Source organism: Lynx canadensis, chromosome B2 (genome assembly GCF_007474595.2).
Source record: "Lynx canadensis isolate LIC74 chromosome B2, mLynCan4.pri.v2, whole genome shotgun sequence".
Classification (NCBI taxonomy): domain Eukaryota; kingdom Metazoa; phylum Chordata; class Mammalia; order Carnivora; family Felidae; genus Lynx; species Lynx canadensis.
In genome coordinates this window covers 37,843,626-37,861,411 of record NC_044307.1, presented here as the reverse complement: position 1 = coordinate 37,861,411, position 17,786 = coordinate 37,843,626, and the positions used below count along the sequence as shown (strand labels likewise).

General features: G+C 52.8%; 1 protein-coding gene across 1 annotated transcript in view; it reads right to left on the bottom strand.

The window, feature by feature from the left end:
- Positions 1–5,428: 5,428 nt before the first annotated feature.
- The window catches only part of GLP1R (glucagon like peptide 1 receptor), a 28,708-nt gene continuing 16,350 nt past the window's right edge, over positions 5,429–17,786 (bottom strand). The window contains exons 6-13 of the mRNA XM_030317069.1: positions 17,596–17,749; positions 16,908–17,067; positions 12,403–12,463; positions 11,776–11,845; positions 11,564–11,652; positions 11,102–11,240; positions 10,155–10,196; positions 5,429–5,682 (exon numbers count right to left, since the gene is read on the bottom strand). Coding sequence (XP_030172929.1) covers positions 5,515–5,682; positions 10,155–10,196; positions 11,102–11,240; positions 11,564–11,652; positions 11,776–11,845; positions 12,403–12,463; positions 16,908–17,067; positions 17,596–17,749 — 883 coding nt within the window. The 3' untranslated portion in view covers positions 5,429–5,514. The remainder of the gene's footprint in view (positions 5,683–10,154; positions 10,197–11,101; positions 11,241–11,563; positions 11,653–11,775; positions 11,846–12,402; positions 12,464–16,907; positions 17,068–17,595; positions 17,750–17,786) is intronic.

The window sequence follows — 17,786 nt, the reverse complement described above, 5'->3', positions numbered from 1 at the left end:
TAAACAGCAGCTCCATTCAAATTCTGTGGCTACTTTGCAAACAAGGCTTGTGCTTTTATGACATTAAAAAAAAAATGGATTTAATGGACTGAGTTCATTTAGACAGGGGAGATCAAATGAATGAGCGGAATTAGAATACGCATCCATTTGGCCATCAGTCATTGTTTAAGCCACTCGACCACCCAACTTCTCTAATTAAATGGCAGCGCAGTCCCTGTGTAAGGGCTGCGATGGGTAAATTAGTACTTGGTAAGTGCTTTGAAGATGAAAATCACGACATGAGTAATGAGCAAGGGTTTTTTTCTTAGGCTGGAAACGGCATCTTTTGTGTTTTCCCACTGTGCCATGAGTCACCTGGGCTGGACGCTGCAGAAAACCTCCTCTCCCGAAGGAAGAGCAAGAGAGACACAGTAATGACAGGCCTTTATTTGACGTTTACAAGGCAAATTAGGGAAGAGCCTGAATCCGTTTCACATCTGTGTAAGGAATTATAACACCATACACGTTTGCTACCTATAGATGCAGGGTGTATTTTATATGAATTTATACATTAGGAAGTTGCATGAAAATTATCTTGTTTAAACATTCATGAGGAGCAAACATCCCCCAAGAGCACTGAAGACAGAAACCCAGCTTTGTCCCTCCTGAGAGCCTGGCTCCCCTCTCTCTTCTCGCATTTAAAGCTCCACATCGAATCCCCTCCAAAACCAAGGGGATGTGGAAGTTTATCTGCTTTGAGGATGTGATCACTTTTACTGGGAGGAGCTTCAAATTGCAGATTTGGATGTGAAGTGTGGACCATTTGGCAAGGTCCAGCCCTATGGGTCTGGGGCGGATCTTGCTCCCTTGCAAGGAAGCCAAGACCCTAACTTGTTATATGTTCCAAACTTTGCTGGGAGTTTTTGTTCACCACATTCAAACATTCTCATTTATATATGTTTTCCTTCTCCCAGATTGCTTTGACACAGTGGCAATTAGTCATGCTCGATTGTCTGGGTTGACTAATTACTGATAGTTTTGACAGGCCTCATCAGAAAGGTTGCAGAGCCCCAGTGTAAGCTAGGATCCAAGCCCCTGGCTGCAATGCTCCTCGCTGTGCCAGAGTATGGAATGCGGTGCATCATTTCAGCCCTGGCAGTGCCTCACTCTCAGCTGCACCCCCAAATTGGTCACAGCTGAGAGAACAGCATTCCTAGCATAGCTAGTTGGGGGAGGAGTGTGGGGAAGTTCATTATAGGGCTGGCAGGGGTGGGGGAGGAGGTAGTGTGGGGTGGCAGGGGTGGGGGAGGTAGTGTGGAGATGGGGAGGAGCTTGGGTGCATCAGAGAAAAAAATGCACCGCTGGATAAAGTCCTGAGAAACTGGCTTTAAATGGCCAAAGGGGAGAAGAGAAAACTCTCCCCTCTGATAGATTCAGATGTAGGTGAAGTCCAAGAGATTTGGGTCATTAATGGGAAAACAGTTATGCTTATCTGCTTCCTGCCAATCTGTATCCACTGACAGAGCAGAAGTAATTATAGATACTGTAGACACACTGTGGCATTAAGTGTTTGAATTACACTGCTTAACAACACTTCCTGATATGGCCCTCCAGGCGCGGCCAGAGAACTGGTTTGAGCCAGCAGCCAACACTGTAGGGGCATGACAATATTGTCTGGGGAAGTTTCCCACATTTTCTTTCCCCCCCAAAACTCCAGCAACAAAAAGGAAAAAAAGCCCGAGTTGATACTCATTTGGTTTCTGTTGAGTACTTAGTATGTCATTCACATAGCTGTCTTAGCAGAGGAAGCAGGCATATTTCATTTGAGGGTTTTCATAGTTTGGCTCCTCATAGGAGCCAAAAGCAGGGTCAGCACTGTAGAATCAATTCAGTACAGGGAAAATAAACCTTTGGAATATATTTTACCTTCCCTGAGCACGTCGCAGGCATTAGCAATAATGGGAACCCTGTCTGCGCATGGAGAGGAAGCATCTACGGCTCAGGCCCCCGCCTATCTTTGCCCTGGGCTGTGCAGTCCCATGACCTTCACAGTGGGTGGGATGATTCTGGATTCATCATCTCCTAACTTTATGCTGCTATGCACAGGATACACACACACACACACACACAGTGTTCTTTCCTTATGGATGGAGACAGAAGCTGCTGACACATGGCCCACACTGATGAGATTGAGCTTTTCGGGGGTAAATGTGAACTGACTCTATTTGCCCTTGGTGGTGGCTCTGCCATCTTTGCTAGGCTAAAGCTGCCCAGTTTGCTAGTCTTCTCCAACTTCAGGGAGATGAGAGAGCCAAAGGGGGAGGCTTAGGACCTTTTTCCACTTCTTTTAGTTCACTCTGTGTGGCCAACAGAACAACTTGTCAAATAAGCACAGATGCATCAGGAAACCATTAAGCCAACCCATTAAAAGGGCACTGGATTCGCTATTCAAAGTGGCTCGCTTGCTGTTTCTATGTATATGTGTGCTCTGATGCATTTCAATTTCTTAATTTTAAGACAAGGATGAGTGAGGTACTACAGTAGAGATAGTAACCACAGCCTTCCGCTCCTCTCAGGCTAAGTCACTGAGGAGATGGCATCTTCACTGGCTGATTTGTCCACCTTCACTGTTGTATTTCTTTTTTAACAGAAACTCCAGATAAACATTGCCAGCTTTTACTAAGAGTATCTTGAATGGCTCTTTTGTATTTCTTACCTATCCCTCCCAGAGGTCTCATTACACTCGGAGACCCAGCCCAGGACCGCCTAGCAAGTCATGTTTGCAAACCTCCCTCCTCTAGGTCAGGATAGGGGAGATGCCCAGGGTCTTTCCCTGCTCTGAGTCTTCAAGGGCTCCACTGGTGTGGTCTTCAGCGGGAATTGTATTGAGGCAATTGAAAATCACACGGGCAATCTGGAAAGTCATCTTGAAGGCAACTTTGCGATGTCAGCAGTTTGTTTCAGTTCTGGATTTAGCTGTTCTAAAGGTTGATGTAGTCAAGAGGAGTTGTCATGATGTCAGCCACTAAGAAGTGGAGCTGACCAGAGTGCTGAACCCAGTCTCTATTTACCAAAGTCCTCAGACCTTGCTGGCTGCACAGCTGATACATCACCACCCCCCCCCCCAACCCCCGCCAGGCAGCTATAGTACCCCCAGGACAGAGGCAGATAAGAGTGTGCAGAGCAAAAGCTCCACACTTATGGCAACATGCATGTAAACAGCTGGTGGAATTTGGGAGTACATTGCATGTGATAGTTCCCAGCTCTATTAGAGATATTTTTGGCTTAGGAGAGCTCAAAAATTGTTTAGAGGGAGTTCACTGCCAATAAAATGAATATTAATAGTGTGGGTCTTGGAGCAAAGAAGATAGTTCTTCAGTATCTAATATGTATCTACAAAGGAAACAGTTCCTCAGTGTTACAAGGCTTGGAGCATGGGGTTTGAGGAGCCTTTTGAAATCAGGAAACACCAGTACCAGTTGGGAAAAGAACTCTACTTACAGTTTAAACCAAACTATCTGAGCTTCCCTGGTGCCTAACTAAATACTTTCTCCCTACAATTTCTCCCCTTAACAATTTGTTTCTCTCAGGTTTTATCAATCTGGCTCTTTTTTTGTTGTTGTGCAGTGTATTAATGATTCTCAAAATCTTCCAGTTTACCCAGAACTGAAACACTTGTGCCAGAGCCATACCCCACATCAATTCACCAGTGCTCATCTCCCCTCTACCCACTCCAAAAACAAAGCCAAGGAGTGGTGCCTGTTGGAAAACCTTCCCTTATTCTGGGGAAGCAGGGGTGCTCCCGTCCCCCACTTCTCTACATTTTCTCCAGGAGCCAGTCTGCACAATTCGTCTTTAGCCTGAGGTTCAACTTCCCCATTAACATAGACACAACACTTCACTGAAGCTGAAGTATAAGAAATTTTCTGCTTGATGTGTTTTATGTCCCATTATTATTTCCCCCGTACATCACATGGCTCTCTGAGAGGCACAGGAAAATATGTCTGGTGCAAGGCTTTGGGGAGGGTCCCCCACCACTTAAAAAGGGGAAGGAGGGAGAGATGGACTCATAAAGGAATTCATCCGAAGCTTCTCTCTCTGCCTTCCCAGGAGGTCGGGACTCCTAAGAGTTTTCTCCTGCTCTGGAAACTTCCTTTGCATCCACAAACTCCCTTGGATGGCTGTTTCCCTTTTGTCTGGGTCTCCGTGGTGCTGCTACAGGTCTGCCCTCTCACCATGGCTGGGGCAGGACTGATAGGTTTCTCCTCTCTAGCCTGTCTGCTGGTCATTATTTATGGGATCAAACTAGAGGCAGGGAAAACATTGATTAGCTCAAAATGTGGGTGAGTCAAATCAACTACCCCACTCCCCCAAAAATATCACAATCACAATGATTTAGTTCTTTTTTCCATCAGGTGGGAGGAGTCAGAATTGCACACTTGCACATGCAGACTATTCACAGCAATAAAGAAAAATGCATTAAGTATATATACAGGCTTCCAAGCGGGAGAATTTCAAGGGGGAAGAAACCAAGGATAGGGGAAGACTGCCTCCATGGTAACAGTGGCGACAGGTAGTTTCCCCAGAAGTCTCTTTTTGGTCACATCTCTTAAAGTTAGAGGGCACCCCCAAACTCCCATAATCTGGTCACAAATAAAAAGCATTTCCATGGAGAGGTGGAAGTAAAGCTCTCGGCCTTCTGGGTTCCCAACAGTTGCAGGTACACTGTAGCCCCCAGTGCAAATATTCCTAAAGTTCCCTAGTTGAACCCTAGAGGATTCTGGAGCAACTCTAGAATAGAATTCAGAGTTCATGCCAAGAGCTGGGCTCCTCAGCAGTGGACTTGCCCCGGTTCCCTGGACATAGTGGGAGCAGCCACCAAAGCAGGTCAAACACCCACGGGAGAAGTGGGCACCAGCGAAGGAAACCATCAGGCACCTTCTCAGTGTTCATTGTCAGCACTTCTAGAAACAGCTGCCGGTGGCCCAACCAAAGGCCCCCAAAGGCGAGGTGGCGAGATGAGGGAGCGAGATGAACAAGCAATGTGAACCTTAATGAGGAGGCAGTGGGGGGTGGCAATGGTGACCTAACTGGAGGCCAGCAGACTTGGCTCACGTTCCCTAAGCTCTGCTTGGCTGAGGTTATGTGAGCCTCTTTCAGAACCACCTCCTCTTGCAAGCTCAATCCCACTAATAAGCCACTGACCTTGAGTGCAAGTCTGGGGCTGATTTGCTGCTCTGTCTTGGGGAACCCCAGGGACCTAGTGGCTTAACGGGAAGAAATCCTCCTCATTTTAGCAACATTTTTTCTCTCCTGCCATAGTGATCAAATTAGTAGGCTGTTTCTCCACAGAGGAAATGTAGCCACGGGTCCCAGGAGGCACTGCCCATTGCCTGCCTGATGGGTTTGGGAAGGGAAAGCAGGAATGGGTGTGTGCGTGTGTCCCTCCCTTCCCCAGCCCCGGCAGGGTCTCTCCCACCCGGGGTGGCCACCCAGCCAGCAGCGAGACCACAGGAAGGGTAGGGGCTGGGGGGCTTAGCTGCAGGAGGCCTGGCAGGAGGCTGCATACACACTGCTACCCACCGTGCCCCCGCTGGTCAGGCTACTGGTGGGACACTTGAGGGGCTTCATGCTGCTGTCCCTCTGGATGTGCAAGTGCTTGAGCCGCCAGCGCTCCCAGCTCCTCCGAAACTCCATCTGGACCTTCCGTGGGAAAAGGAGGGAAACAAAAGCCATCATGCAAACCAACTGCCCACAAAATGGCCCCATTATTACATTAGCAGGGAAGGGAAAAAAATCCACTGCATTATATTAAGAGACACAAGTCAAGGCCTTCGGGCACCTAAATTAATATCCCAATAAAATTGTTTATTGTTGTCTCCTATTTTCCGCCTTTCCTCAGGAGAGAGATGAGCTTGATGATCTAATTGGTCTCCTCCATCTCTAAACTCTGTGACTCAGCTCAGTACCTTTCACAATCCATCACAGTCTTATTCAGCGGAAGATAACAAGAGCGAGAGAAATGCGGGAGACGGGAAGGAGAAGACGAGGAGGGGGAGAATCGGACTTCAGCACACAGCGGGGCCGAGACGGCCCGAGCCAGCCTGCCAGGATGCGCCTGGTCTCCTGGGCAGCGTCACGGGGCCCAGGCTTGGGTGCGGGAGGGGGCAGAGCAGACACAACCTGTGACCACCCTGCGGCGTGCCAGCTTGCTGCGTGGCTGAGCGGTTGTGGCGAGTGTGCTGACAGGTGGGATGGGGACACCCCAGGCTGATGCGGCCTCTGCTTGTGAAGCAATCTTGTCTCACAGTCCTTCACTGGGGAGGGAGGGGGAGGGATGGTGAACCGAGGCACATGTGTGGGAAGCCACCTCAGGGAACGAAGCAGTTTCATGGACACCAGCAGGGAATGGGACGGGACTGGGGCTTCTAAAAGTGCTGACACATGGTGCCCTTTCTGCCTCCATCAGCACTTTTCATGAGCCTGTGTTACGCCCCCATAATGACAACTGTCATTAAAAGCCACCATTTAGGGGTGCCTGGGTGGCTCAATCAGTTAAGCATCCGACTCTTGGTTTCAGCTCAGGTCACGATCTCATAGTTTGGTTGGTGAATAAGAGCCCCAGGTGGGGCTTCACACGGAGCCTGCTTGGGATTCTCTCTCTCTCTCTCTCTCTCTCTCTCTCTCTCTCTGCCCCTTCCCTGCTTGCACTCCCTCTCTCTCTCAAAATAAACTTAAAAAAAAAAAAAAGCGCCACTTACTACATGCCCAGCACTTTCCACTGATTATTTTCCTTAACTTTCTCAGCCACCCTGTGAAGTAGCTTCCATTGTTATTGCCTGCTTCAAGGTGAAGAAACTGAGGTGCAGAGCATTTAAGTATTTCCCTCAGTCTCAGCCAGGGTCCACACCTAGGTCTGGGCTGACCTCCAGGTTGGTCTCCTAAGCACTGGCCCCCTGGCTTCCACGACTCTTTAGGTCGTGCTGGTCCCTGGTGTGTCTCCTCCCCCAACTCAGCTGGGAGCACCGTGAGGGCCAGGGCCACCCCTTCCTCACCTGGGTACAGTGCCCAGCATACAGCAAGTCCTCCGTGCGGGCTTTGTAAATGCGCTGAAGGAAAGAGCGAGTGAGTAACTGAGCATCTGACACGGAACTCCTTCGGCTACCGAGGTATTACAGTGAAACACCAGAGGCGAGGACATGAATCCCAGACCCCCTCCCAGTGCTGAGTGCAGTGCACTTCCTCACATGAAGTTTACCCTCACCCCTGCCTCTGAGGTCCTCTCTGGCCAGGCTCCAGGTTCTGGAATCTGGGATGAATGGGTTCAGCTCATTCACTTCTGTTTATACTGGTGGGGAGAGGTAAAGTGACTGCCCCGCGTCACACAACTGGGTAGTGGCAGATCTGGGGCCGGTATTCCGGCTTTTGAGTCAGAGCCATGGCGAGAGGACACAAACCATGGCAAAACCACTCCTCGGCCTCCCCTCCCCTATGCCTACTCTCCTGGAAGCTGATGGAGAACTGATGTCCAGGCCATTTTTTCTCTTTGGGTCACAAGTACCTGGCATTGCCATGGCGACCCGGGGTCTGGAGAACAGCTTTTGTGGACAGAGGTCTCAGCCCAGGAGCCGGGGGTGTTTTTATGGCCCAGTGATGGTGATGTGTCTGTTCTTGTGCCTGGAGGAACCAGGGCATGAGGTGTCTCTGAGGAACTGTGCAGTGCCCTTAAACAAGGCAAGTGTCCGAGCAGGTGTCCCGGATCCCACGGCATAAGCCCGGGAGAGCCCGAGGGGACAGGCCAGCGGGGGATCTGGTGATTCAGGGGTTGTTAGTTGCCAAGGGGCTGAGTGGGATGTGTGCACTCCCCCTGGGCCAACCTGGGGGCAGACAAAGTGGGGAGGTGACGGGTGACAGGCTTTGAGGAATGGAGTCAGGGGGAGACTCGGCCAGGGTCTGGGAGACTCTCCATAGAAGTGGTGGGAAAGCCTCGCATGTGCGTGTGTTGGGGGCAAGCATGTGCTGCCAGCAATGGCTTTGGGGAAGAGGAGGGAGAAGTGGGAAATGGGAACCTCGGGGGACCGAGAAGATGACAAGGGGCAAAGAAGAGCCGCACTCTCTCCAGTGTGCATAGGGACACCTGCCACCCTGTCCCTGTCCTTGGGACATAAAGCAGCAGAACATAGGCCCAGGGAGTGCATCACCCCTCTGGCTGAGAACCATTCCTGAAGGGAATGCCACCTGTGTTCCTCATATCTCAACATTTTCTTCAGTTTTTTAGGAAGTTCTTTGTGAGGGCTCAGATGCGGGGGAGAACCAGGGCTGGAACATCCTACTGTCCCCCACCCCCTCCCCCACCATGGATCATGGGCCTGTAGGACAAAGGCCCCCATGAGTGTCCTCTACAACGGCCCCCTCTCCTTCCGTGGCCCACCCACCCCACAGGGAGCCTAGCCAGCCCTCTGAGACTGGCCCAGAGGAACAGCCAGGAGGCATGAATGGGCCACGCTGAGCCTGGCTCTCCCTCCCCTTCCCAGTCCCTGCGTTAGTGGAGACCTCTCCCAGCCCCCAGCTCTCCCATCTTCTAGCTGTGGAACTGGGCTATTCGTTTCATTTTGCCAAGTCTTACTTTTCTCATCTGTAAAATGAGGATAACACCTGCTACACAGGACTGGCTTTAATAAAACATGTGGGCACCTTACACAAAGTAAACATTCAGGAAGTGTTTCCCTCCCTTTTGGAGCACCACATGCTCTAAGCATCATGACCGCCATTTCGCAGAAGAGGAAACAGGTTTCAAAACTTGCCCAAAGTCACACAGCTCACTAAGCAATGGGGCCTGGATGGGAGCAGAGACCTGACTCCAAAGCCCATGTCCCACATCTTTCCTGCTCTTTGAGTCATCTCACAGCATCCTGAAATACCAAGGTCCCCTCCACAGCCACCCTGTGCCTTCCACACTCACAGCACAAGTAAATTAAGGCATTAATGCAGACTCTTAAGCCCTCTGAACTCTGGAACACCAGACTCTGTGACAGAAGCCACACAAGGAGAGCCAGGGTCTTTGAGGAGCAGGGTTCATGGGTCATCTGAGCCCAAAGCTCACTGATAGAAACCCTCACCTGGGCCTGAATGGAGTCAACAGAGCCCTCAGTTTGTCCCCCAGACTCTGAGGTGGGGGGTTTCCTACCCCCCTCTTCCCTGCTGGGGTTAATCTTCTTGTGAATACTTCCCCTATGGTGCCACGTCCAGAACTATAATTTGTTCCCCCTCTGGAAGGAATGGGGTGCAGTGCTGTGGCATTTGTGATACCCAGTGATGATGGGGATCGCTCCTACTCTGTTCCAGCACAAAGCTGGGTGCCTGAGCAGAAGGGGCCTTCCCCAGCACCACAGGCACAGACACCCCCTCTGCCTAGGAGCTGACTGTCTCGGACAGGGGAGGGCTATGGTCCAGCAGGGTCTGCAGGAGAGGATGTGGGACTCAGCAACAGCCCGCTTCTTCTACCCCTACAGCCTGAAAGCCACAGGAAGAACACACCCCTTGGCCATTGGCGGGCTGGGGCTCTCACCTGCACACACAGGGTGGGCGCTTTCCTCTTTCTGTTAGGATGCATTTGAATCCCATCTCTGCCACCACTTCTAGGCCAAACCTGGGGCATGTTTCCTACTCTCTCTGATCTTCAATGATCTCATTGTGAAAAATGGGAATATTAAAACTATAGGGATTAGCAGAGATTTTTTTCTTGGGGGTGGGGTGGGGAGGGAGGAAGCAGTGACGATTAAATAAGATAGTGAGTATTAAAGCCCCAAGGATGTGACTTGGGCATGTCTGCTGTTGAATCAACTTGTAACAATCACCATCGCCTGTTCATTCAGGACCCCCTTAACACAAGGCTGGGTCTTCCCCAAGTTCACATCCATTAGGGTATGCCTGCCCACGTGTGTGTGTGTGTGTGTGTGTGAGAGAGAGAGAGAGAGGAGGAGAGAGAGAGAGAGAGAGAGGAGATATCCATGCATAGAAAACAATACATGGACAAGATGCCTTCTCAGCTCTAGCGCCCAGTGGGATGGATAGGGGGTTTCCGCTGAAAAGATTGATGGGAGCCACCACTGACAACTCTAGAACAGCCAACAGTAGCAGTCCACAAGTGTCCCCACGTCCCTTCTCAGGCTTACCTCATTGTTGACAAAGCAGTACAAGATGGCCACCATCAGCCCCTGGAAACAAGAGTCATATCAGCAGAGAGGAAGCAGGAGGGAGGCACCCTGTAGGTAGACCCTGAAGCTCCTTGGGGCCCCAGCCCCAATATCCACCTCCTCAGACTGGGCATAGCCAGAGCTGGAGTGGTGGGTTCCTTCTCCTTTCCTTGCTGGAGGAACAAGAAGCCTCCTTGCTCAGATACTGAGAGGTTCTTCAGCTACCCTCTCCTTGAGGAAGTCTGACCCGAGAAAGTACACCACCTCTGATCGTGGGCCATTTTCCCCTGCCATGGCTCCACCTGTTCATTCAGCAGACCCAGCATTCCCAAACTGTGATCTACATGTGTGTGCACATATGTGTAAGGGTACATGCATGGGCTTACATGCTTGTGGCCCTCCCACAAGCCTCCTGAGGGGCTGAGACCAGGTTCTCATATATCTATACCCCCCAGTGACACTCATACACCCTCAGCATCATCTGATACTAGTGGGGAGGTTGAGTTTCTGACTTTGGAAACTACATAACCTGGAAAATCTTATTTCAACATCTCTGAGTGTCAGTTTCCTCCTTGGTAAAATCGGATGATCCTGCCCACCTCCTGGGATGCTATGAGGATTAAATGCATGATGTGTGCAAAGCCCCTGGTGCCCAGTAACAAACAGCCTGGTAGATGGCAGTTGTGATGCCAGGCTGGATGCCCACAGTTACATCTGGGAAGGCTTCTTGTCCCACGTGTGTATAGAGAAGACTGGCCTGGGTGCTAGACACTGATTTAGCCCTGGCTCTACTCCACCCATAGCCCTCTGGGCATGGCCCACTTTCCCCCGAGGCCTCAGGGCACCCATCTGCATGGTGCAGGCTGGTCTCTGCCCCGCTCCCACTCTGACACTTGGCAAGTGAGGACCCCCCGCCGTGAGGTCACCTGGAAGGAGGTGAAGGAGAGCTCTGTGAACAGCTTGATGAAGCGCAGCGTGCCCCGTGCATGTTCATCCATCACAAAGGCAAAGACGACCTCATGGGTTCCCAGCAGGGGGATGAGCGTCAGTGTGGACTTGGCAAGTCTGGGGGTGGGGTGAAGACATCATTCTGGAATTCTCCCATGGACGTGTATCCCCTTTCTGTGCCCCAAACCCACACCTGAGTGACAGACATTCTCCCACCCCAAATACGCTGGGATGGGCTGCCTGGTGGGGAGGAAGTAGAGGTCAAGACACCCAGAAGCCCAGGAGATGCCCAGGTCCAGGGCTAAGGGCAAGGCTTGGGGTCCTGGCCTGGGCCAGGTGGGAGAAGAAGGTCACGCAATGTTCCAAGCTCTGAGCCCCAGGATCTCTATTCTGGAAGCAAGGGTGAAGGGCGCCCATGAAAGCCAGCTCAGGTACATCACCTGCACTTGATGTCCGTCTTGCACATGAGATTGGCTTTCAGTTTGGACACCACAATGCAGATGACCCGGACAAAGATGAGGAAGTTCACCTGCAGGGCAGATGGGAGGGAGTGGCTGGAGGCCCCCTCAAAACACCCCCCTGTTTCCAGGCCTTCCCCCAGCAACACCTGTCCAGCCAGAACTGCCACTCCCACCCCCACACCATCACTCACCCCAATGGCAAAGAGAATGGGCAGCCGGATAATGAGCCAGTAATTCATGTTTGAGTTCCTGGTCCAGCAGCTGGAGAGGAAGAGAAATACACAAGTACCCAGTTGGACACACAGAGCCCCCCTCTCACAGTGCAGGTACAGGGGCACACGAACACATGTGGCCATGCAAAGTGACCCTCACAGAGCCACATAAATGCTGCCACAAGGAGCTACCCAGTCCCATAGACTCATGCAGAGTCCTTCAAGCCACACACACACACACACAAACACACACACACACACACACACACACACTCCTAAATACATGGTCACACAGAGAGATACACACAGCCCTTTGTGAACCAACAGTCATGATGCCTAGCATCATACACAAAATAGCAGGAACATTTCACAGTTATTATAGAAAAGTCATTGCATACCCCATGGACCCAGCACCATTTGTTATCACCCAGTCCCGGGAAGGGATAAGGAAGGGGTACTAAGGAACTAAATTCATAAATTAAGCTCCTGATCCCTCGGTTTATCCTCCCAACAGGTGGTAGCCACGTACCCCAGGGGCCAGGGAATCCCAGGGGGGTTTGAGGATGGGGACCTCAGCACACCCATGCCCAGGAGCAGGACACTCACCCTTCATCCTCATAGAGGTACTTGACAATGCCCCAAGGGATAACAAACAGCAAGGGGACACCTAGAAGAGAGAGGGGAAGAGAGAGGGGAGAGGGCTGGCAGGCCTGACCCACCACCATGCACACCCAGAGGCCTCTATTTACCCAGGCCTCTCCCGCCTCCAGCCTTTTCCCTCACCTGACTCCAAAACCACTTTCTAGCAGGTTTGGAACTTGGATGGTCTGGGAGCCTGGGGGAGTGGAGGCGGCAGGAACACCTCTGTGCCCCCACCGCCCAACCCTGCCCAACTCCCTGGAGTCTTCCTCAGAGAGAGGATCGCACCACACTGTGGCCGTATCTGTCCTAACCAGTCCCCCCCATCCCAGGCACACTGTGAGAGCTTGCCCCCAAGTCCAGGCTGAGACATGAGGATACAGACACCAGAGTAACAGAGGACAAGGCCATGGAGTGGGAAGAACATTCTAGATGAGGTGGAGCAGGCCAACCCACTGATGCCCTTCTCCTCCTGCTGCTGCCCACGTGCCCATCTCAGTCAACTCCTTCAGGCTCCAGAAGCCCCTCCAGCTACCTGTTCTCTACCCGCATGCACTACAAGTGGCTGGGCAGAAGCCTGGAGTACAGACAGGGGCCCCATCCTTGATGCCAACAGCCCAACCAATGGCACAGTGGCCCACGGTAACAACAGCTCCAATGTAACACTTTCCACTTGACTGAGACTCAAGTGGTGTGGCAGGCAGCCTCTAGGAAGTTTCCCAGCGACCCTCACCTCCTGGTATCTACACCACCATACAGGCTGTGCTGTATCGGGATTGGTCTGTGTGACCAAGAATGCACTCAGAAGCGATGGCAGGTCACTTCTGAGATCAGGTTATAAAAGACTGTTAAAAGGTTAAAAAAGGCTTGTCTTGGGCTCTCCCTCAGTCTGATCACTTGCTCTGGGGGACGCTGGTTGCCATGTCATGAGGGCACTCACCCAGCCAGTGGAGGCCCCTGTGGCGAGGAATGGAGGCCCCCAGCCCACAGGTAGCAAGGACCTGCACTTCCTGCCAACAACCTTGTGAGTTTGCAAGGGATTCTCCGACTCCACTGAAGACTTGCTGTGACAGCAGCCCCAGCCAACAGCATGTCTGCATCTCTGTTAGAGACCTTGAGCCAGAGGCATGCAGCTAAGTTAAACCAGATTCCTGCCCATAGAAACTGCAATAGGAAATTGCTGCTTAAGCGGTGAAGTTGTGGGGTCATCTGCTCTGCACCCGGAGCTAACGCATCCAGCTGGTTCCCAGTTCCTTGAGGGTACAGCGTCACTCATTCTCAGAGCCTCAGGGCTCGGCTCAGCCTGAGGGCTCAATATGTTTGCTGAATTCGAATGGACTGTCCGTCCTCACGACAGATGGAGATGAATGAGGAGCTCTGGAGGGTTCAGGTGGGACTAGAGAGCAAGGCTGCCAACCCACGCCCATGCCAACCACCTTCGGTGGCTTTCTGCACCAGCTCTCCATGCCTGTCTCTGTGGGTGCCCCTCCCGGGGTTGGAGATGTGGGCGTCGGGTATAGGTGAGAGTGTGTGTGTTAAGGTGTGGACACAGATGTGAGTGTGTGGTGGGCAGGGCCATGCACAGGCATGTGTAGCTTTAGGGGGTCTCTCCCCAGAACACATTGCCAGGGCAGAGCCCCATTGACAGTCCTTCCTGTCATCACGATCCATGTCCTCAATAGCCATTCCCAAGCAGTTCATCTGCCAGGAGCTACTGTGCATGACAGTGAAGACAGGGAGGAAGCCGAGAAACTCACAGCTGGTCAGCATTCTTCATCAGGTACCTTCCTCCTTGGCCATTGTTTTTACACAAACCAGACCTCTGAGCATCCACGATGCTTTAGTAACAGGCCTTCATGAGACTGGACAAGGGATGGGTGGCTTCCAAAGGCCTCAGAATATAGCATGGAGCCTGCCACAATGAAGATGCTCAGACAGCATGGAAGGAAGGAATGATGGGTGGATCCACTGGGAAGGGAAACTCTCCTGGCAAGAACATGCCAATTCCCTGAGCCACACACACATGCGGAAACCTCCTTCCTGGGCATTCCCAGCCACCTCTTGTCCTTTTTCTCTGAGATCCCACTCAGAATTGGGGGGCTCACTCATGGCGTCAGCAAGACCTGGTGAACTTCACTCATTTACCAGCCTCTCCTTAACAAGGCTTTTTCTGCCACATGCAACCATTACACACCCCCTCATTCCCTGCTGGCTGCATCTTTCTCCCATTTAGAAAATCAACAAGACAAGCTGGAGAAAAATTTCACATTAAGAAACACAGAACTGGCCCCGAGAAGCAATGACTCCCTCGTCCATCACTTGCCTCCCTCCCTTGCAGCCTCCCTGTGGTGGGTAATGGGGCACCAGCTGCCCATGGATGGCAGCAGGAGCTGACGTCTTTTGGGACTCCCCAGCTGTGTCAGAGTTGTAATTTTAATTCTTCTGCTTGCATGTGAAGCTAAAAGTTGTTTCCAAGCATCCCAAAGTGGGCTAGGTCTCCTGGCCCCACAGAAGAGCTCTTTGGAAAGCTTTCTCTCTGTCCTCTGTCTTTGTCCCTCCCTCTCTGCACCTCCCCATCCCAATTCCTCAAGATAAGGGTGTTCTCATTGGGAAGGAAGGTCCCCCAGGTCCTACCCAGGTGCCCTTCAGACTCTGAGCCCTGAGCTGCAGCATGTGGTGGTGGGAAAGGATGAGCTCCCCTTCCCCCTCTTCCATTTCCCACTCAGAAACCTCCAGGATGCCATGTGTCCCCACCAACCCTCCAGCAACCACCCCCGCTCCTCTGCACACAGCACAAGGTCCCCTCTGATTGTTCCTGCCCTCAGGTCACCATGGAGACAGGCACTAACAGTGTTGACGCTATTTCCCAGAATGGACAGACATAGTCCCCCACCTTAAGGACAGCCTCCCCAGAGCCCCCTCAATGACCTAACACCGCCCCACCCTCCATTAGCTGCAGGGCTCTCCAGCTGCCCACTGCCTGGGTGACTGCCCTACCCTCGGAGGGGCGGAAGAGCAGGGAAGGATGGGCCCGTGGGGAGGTGGGGGAAGGATGGGAGCAGGGAGTTGTACACAGAGGAGAGACCCACCTGCCCAGAGGCCTGAGCTCGCTCACCTTGTCTATTAAGGGACCAAAGAGGCAATGCAGGACAGAGAACTTTCCATGACAGGCAGCAGCCCAGGGCCTGGGAGTCAGGAGGCCTGGTTCCAGTGCTTGCTCTGCCTGCAAAGCCCTGCCCTCTCTGGGCCTTGGGTGCCTTCAAGACACTGATCACCCTCTTTAGAGGTACTCTTCTACAACAGGGCCACAAAGAGCCAGGTGGCGGAGGGACACCGGTAAAAGGGAATTCAGGGTGAGGACAGGGGCAGGGAGGCTGAGAGGGCCAGAGAAAGCGCACAGCCAGGGGGCCAGACAACCTGTGGAGGCTTCCTGAGGAGGCGGGCTGGATCGAGGACAGCCTTGCAAAGGCTCAGAGGCAGGAGCCAGTATGGGAGGGGGACATCACACGTGGCTGTGACTGAGGCGGGAGGTCCCCAGTGGTCAAAGTAACCTGAGGCAGGCGAAGGAAGGAATGACAGTGGTGAATGAATGAACGGCAAGCTTGAGGTGGAAGGCAGGCTCCTGTGGTGTGGGCAGGGACACTGGCAGATTAGGAAGGGCCAGAGGGCAAGGCCCATTCTCTGGCTCCATCCAGGGGTGGGGGGGGGGGGCTCCCGCGGGCCTCTCCAGAGTAAGCGCTGTTGCCTGTGTTTTCCCTGTAGTGGGGTGGGGGTTGGAGAGCTGCTGGTGGGCTTCTCAGCCCCTGTTCTCATCAGAATCGCACGCGGTGAGAGGCAGAAGCACAACCAGAAATGTTCCAGCAAAAAAAAAGACACAATAGTTCTCGGCAAACTTTTTTGGCTAGAACATTTCCAGCTGGGCTCCAGGCACATCCGCGGTCCACCCTTTCCTCAGCTGGCTTCTGGCTGCCAGCCCTGCCCTGCCCGGCTCTCCTCTAAGCCCTCCTCTTCATCATCAGCTGACAGAGCCACAGCCCCTCAGCCCTCACCTCCTGACCCCTTACCCTGAAGCCCAGGACTCTCCACTTCCCTCAGGGCCTGGGTACCAAGGACTGGGTATGGGACTCCATCCCCAGGGGTCTTAGCAGTAGAAGTATTTGAGGACATGCATGGCTGCCCATGGTGTGTGTGTGGTGTATCTGGCCAGATAGGGGGGAGGCCTGTGTTTCCATTAGGTGGGGCAGGTGATGCAGAGACGGGAGGGTAACCATAGCCCTCTGCAGTGAGTCCCGTGCCCAGGACAGAGTTATCCAGTGGGCCCTGCCCTTGGCCCAGCAGTGTGTTCTGAGCACCAAGAGGGCTTCCTGGGGGCAGCCTGAGGGCAGTAGTCCCAAGAGAGGTCAGGGTCCCCCACCTCCCATGCCATGGATCGGGGTGGAAGAACACGTAAGATGAATGATAGTCGACCTTACCCCAGCCTATGCTCAGATAGAGCCTGAAGATGCGCTGCTCGGAGAAGACTGAGAAGGCCAGCAGCGTGTACAGGTACACGCCCTCCACCAGGAGCCAGTAGTAATTGGCCGCCACGCAGTACTGCATGAGCAGGAACACCAGGCGGCAGCCCAGAGAATCCTGGGGGCAGAGGAAGGGTCCCCAGGGGACATAGCTCTGCCTCCTGCCTCTCTTGATCCCCCTCCCCATCCTGCCCCAGATGCAAATACCGGATGAGAAGCCCTAACACCGTTTTGCCAGGGCCAAGGCCAAGAAGTTGACCTGCTTTAGCTCACTGAATCACTACCCTGAGTAGAAGAAGCCGATATTATCCCCATAGAGGTGAGGAAACTGAGGCTCAGAGAAGTTAAAAGACTTGTCCCAAAACTATACAGCTAGTAAGTAGCAGAGCTGGGATTCAAGCCTGGGTCTGTTTCCAAAGACCATTTCCTGTGTCAGACAGAACTTCTTAAGCGCAGGGAGGGTGTCTACATCTTTAGACTGGGGGCTCCCCAGGGTGGACTGCCTCTCCCATCCGACTGGGGACTCCCTAAGGACCAGGTGTGGCAGTTCTTGCCTTTCTTTGTGCCAGGCCAGGGTGGGGTTGGGGAGGCTTGCCTTCACTGACTGTCCATCCCTCCCCAGGCCCTTCCTGAACACATCACACACCTGGTAGGAGAGGAGCCCATCCCATTGGTGCTGCTGGGGGGCTGTGCTGTACATCCACTTGAGTACCGCGTCCCTGATGAAGACGGACAGCGCTCGGAGGATGAAGGACGCAAAGAGGTTCAGGTGGATGTAATTCCGGGTGCAGTGCAGGTGTCTGTGGGAGAAAACAGGGCTCTTTCCTAGCAAGGTGG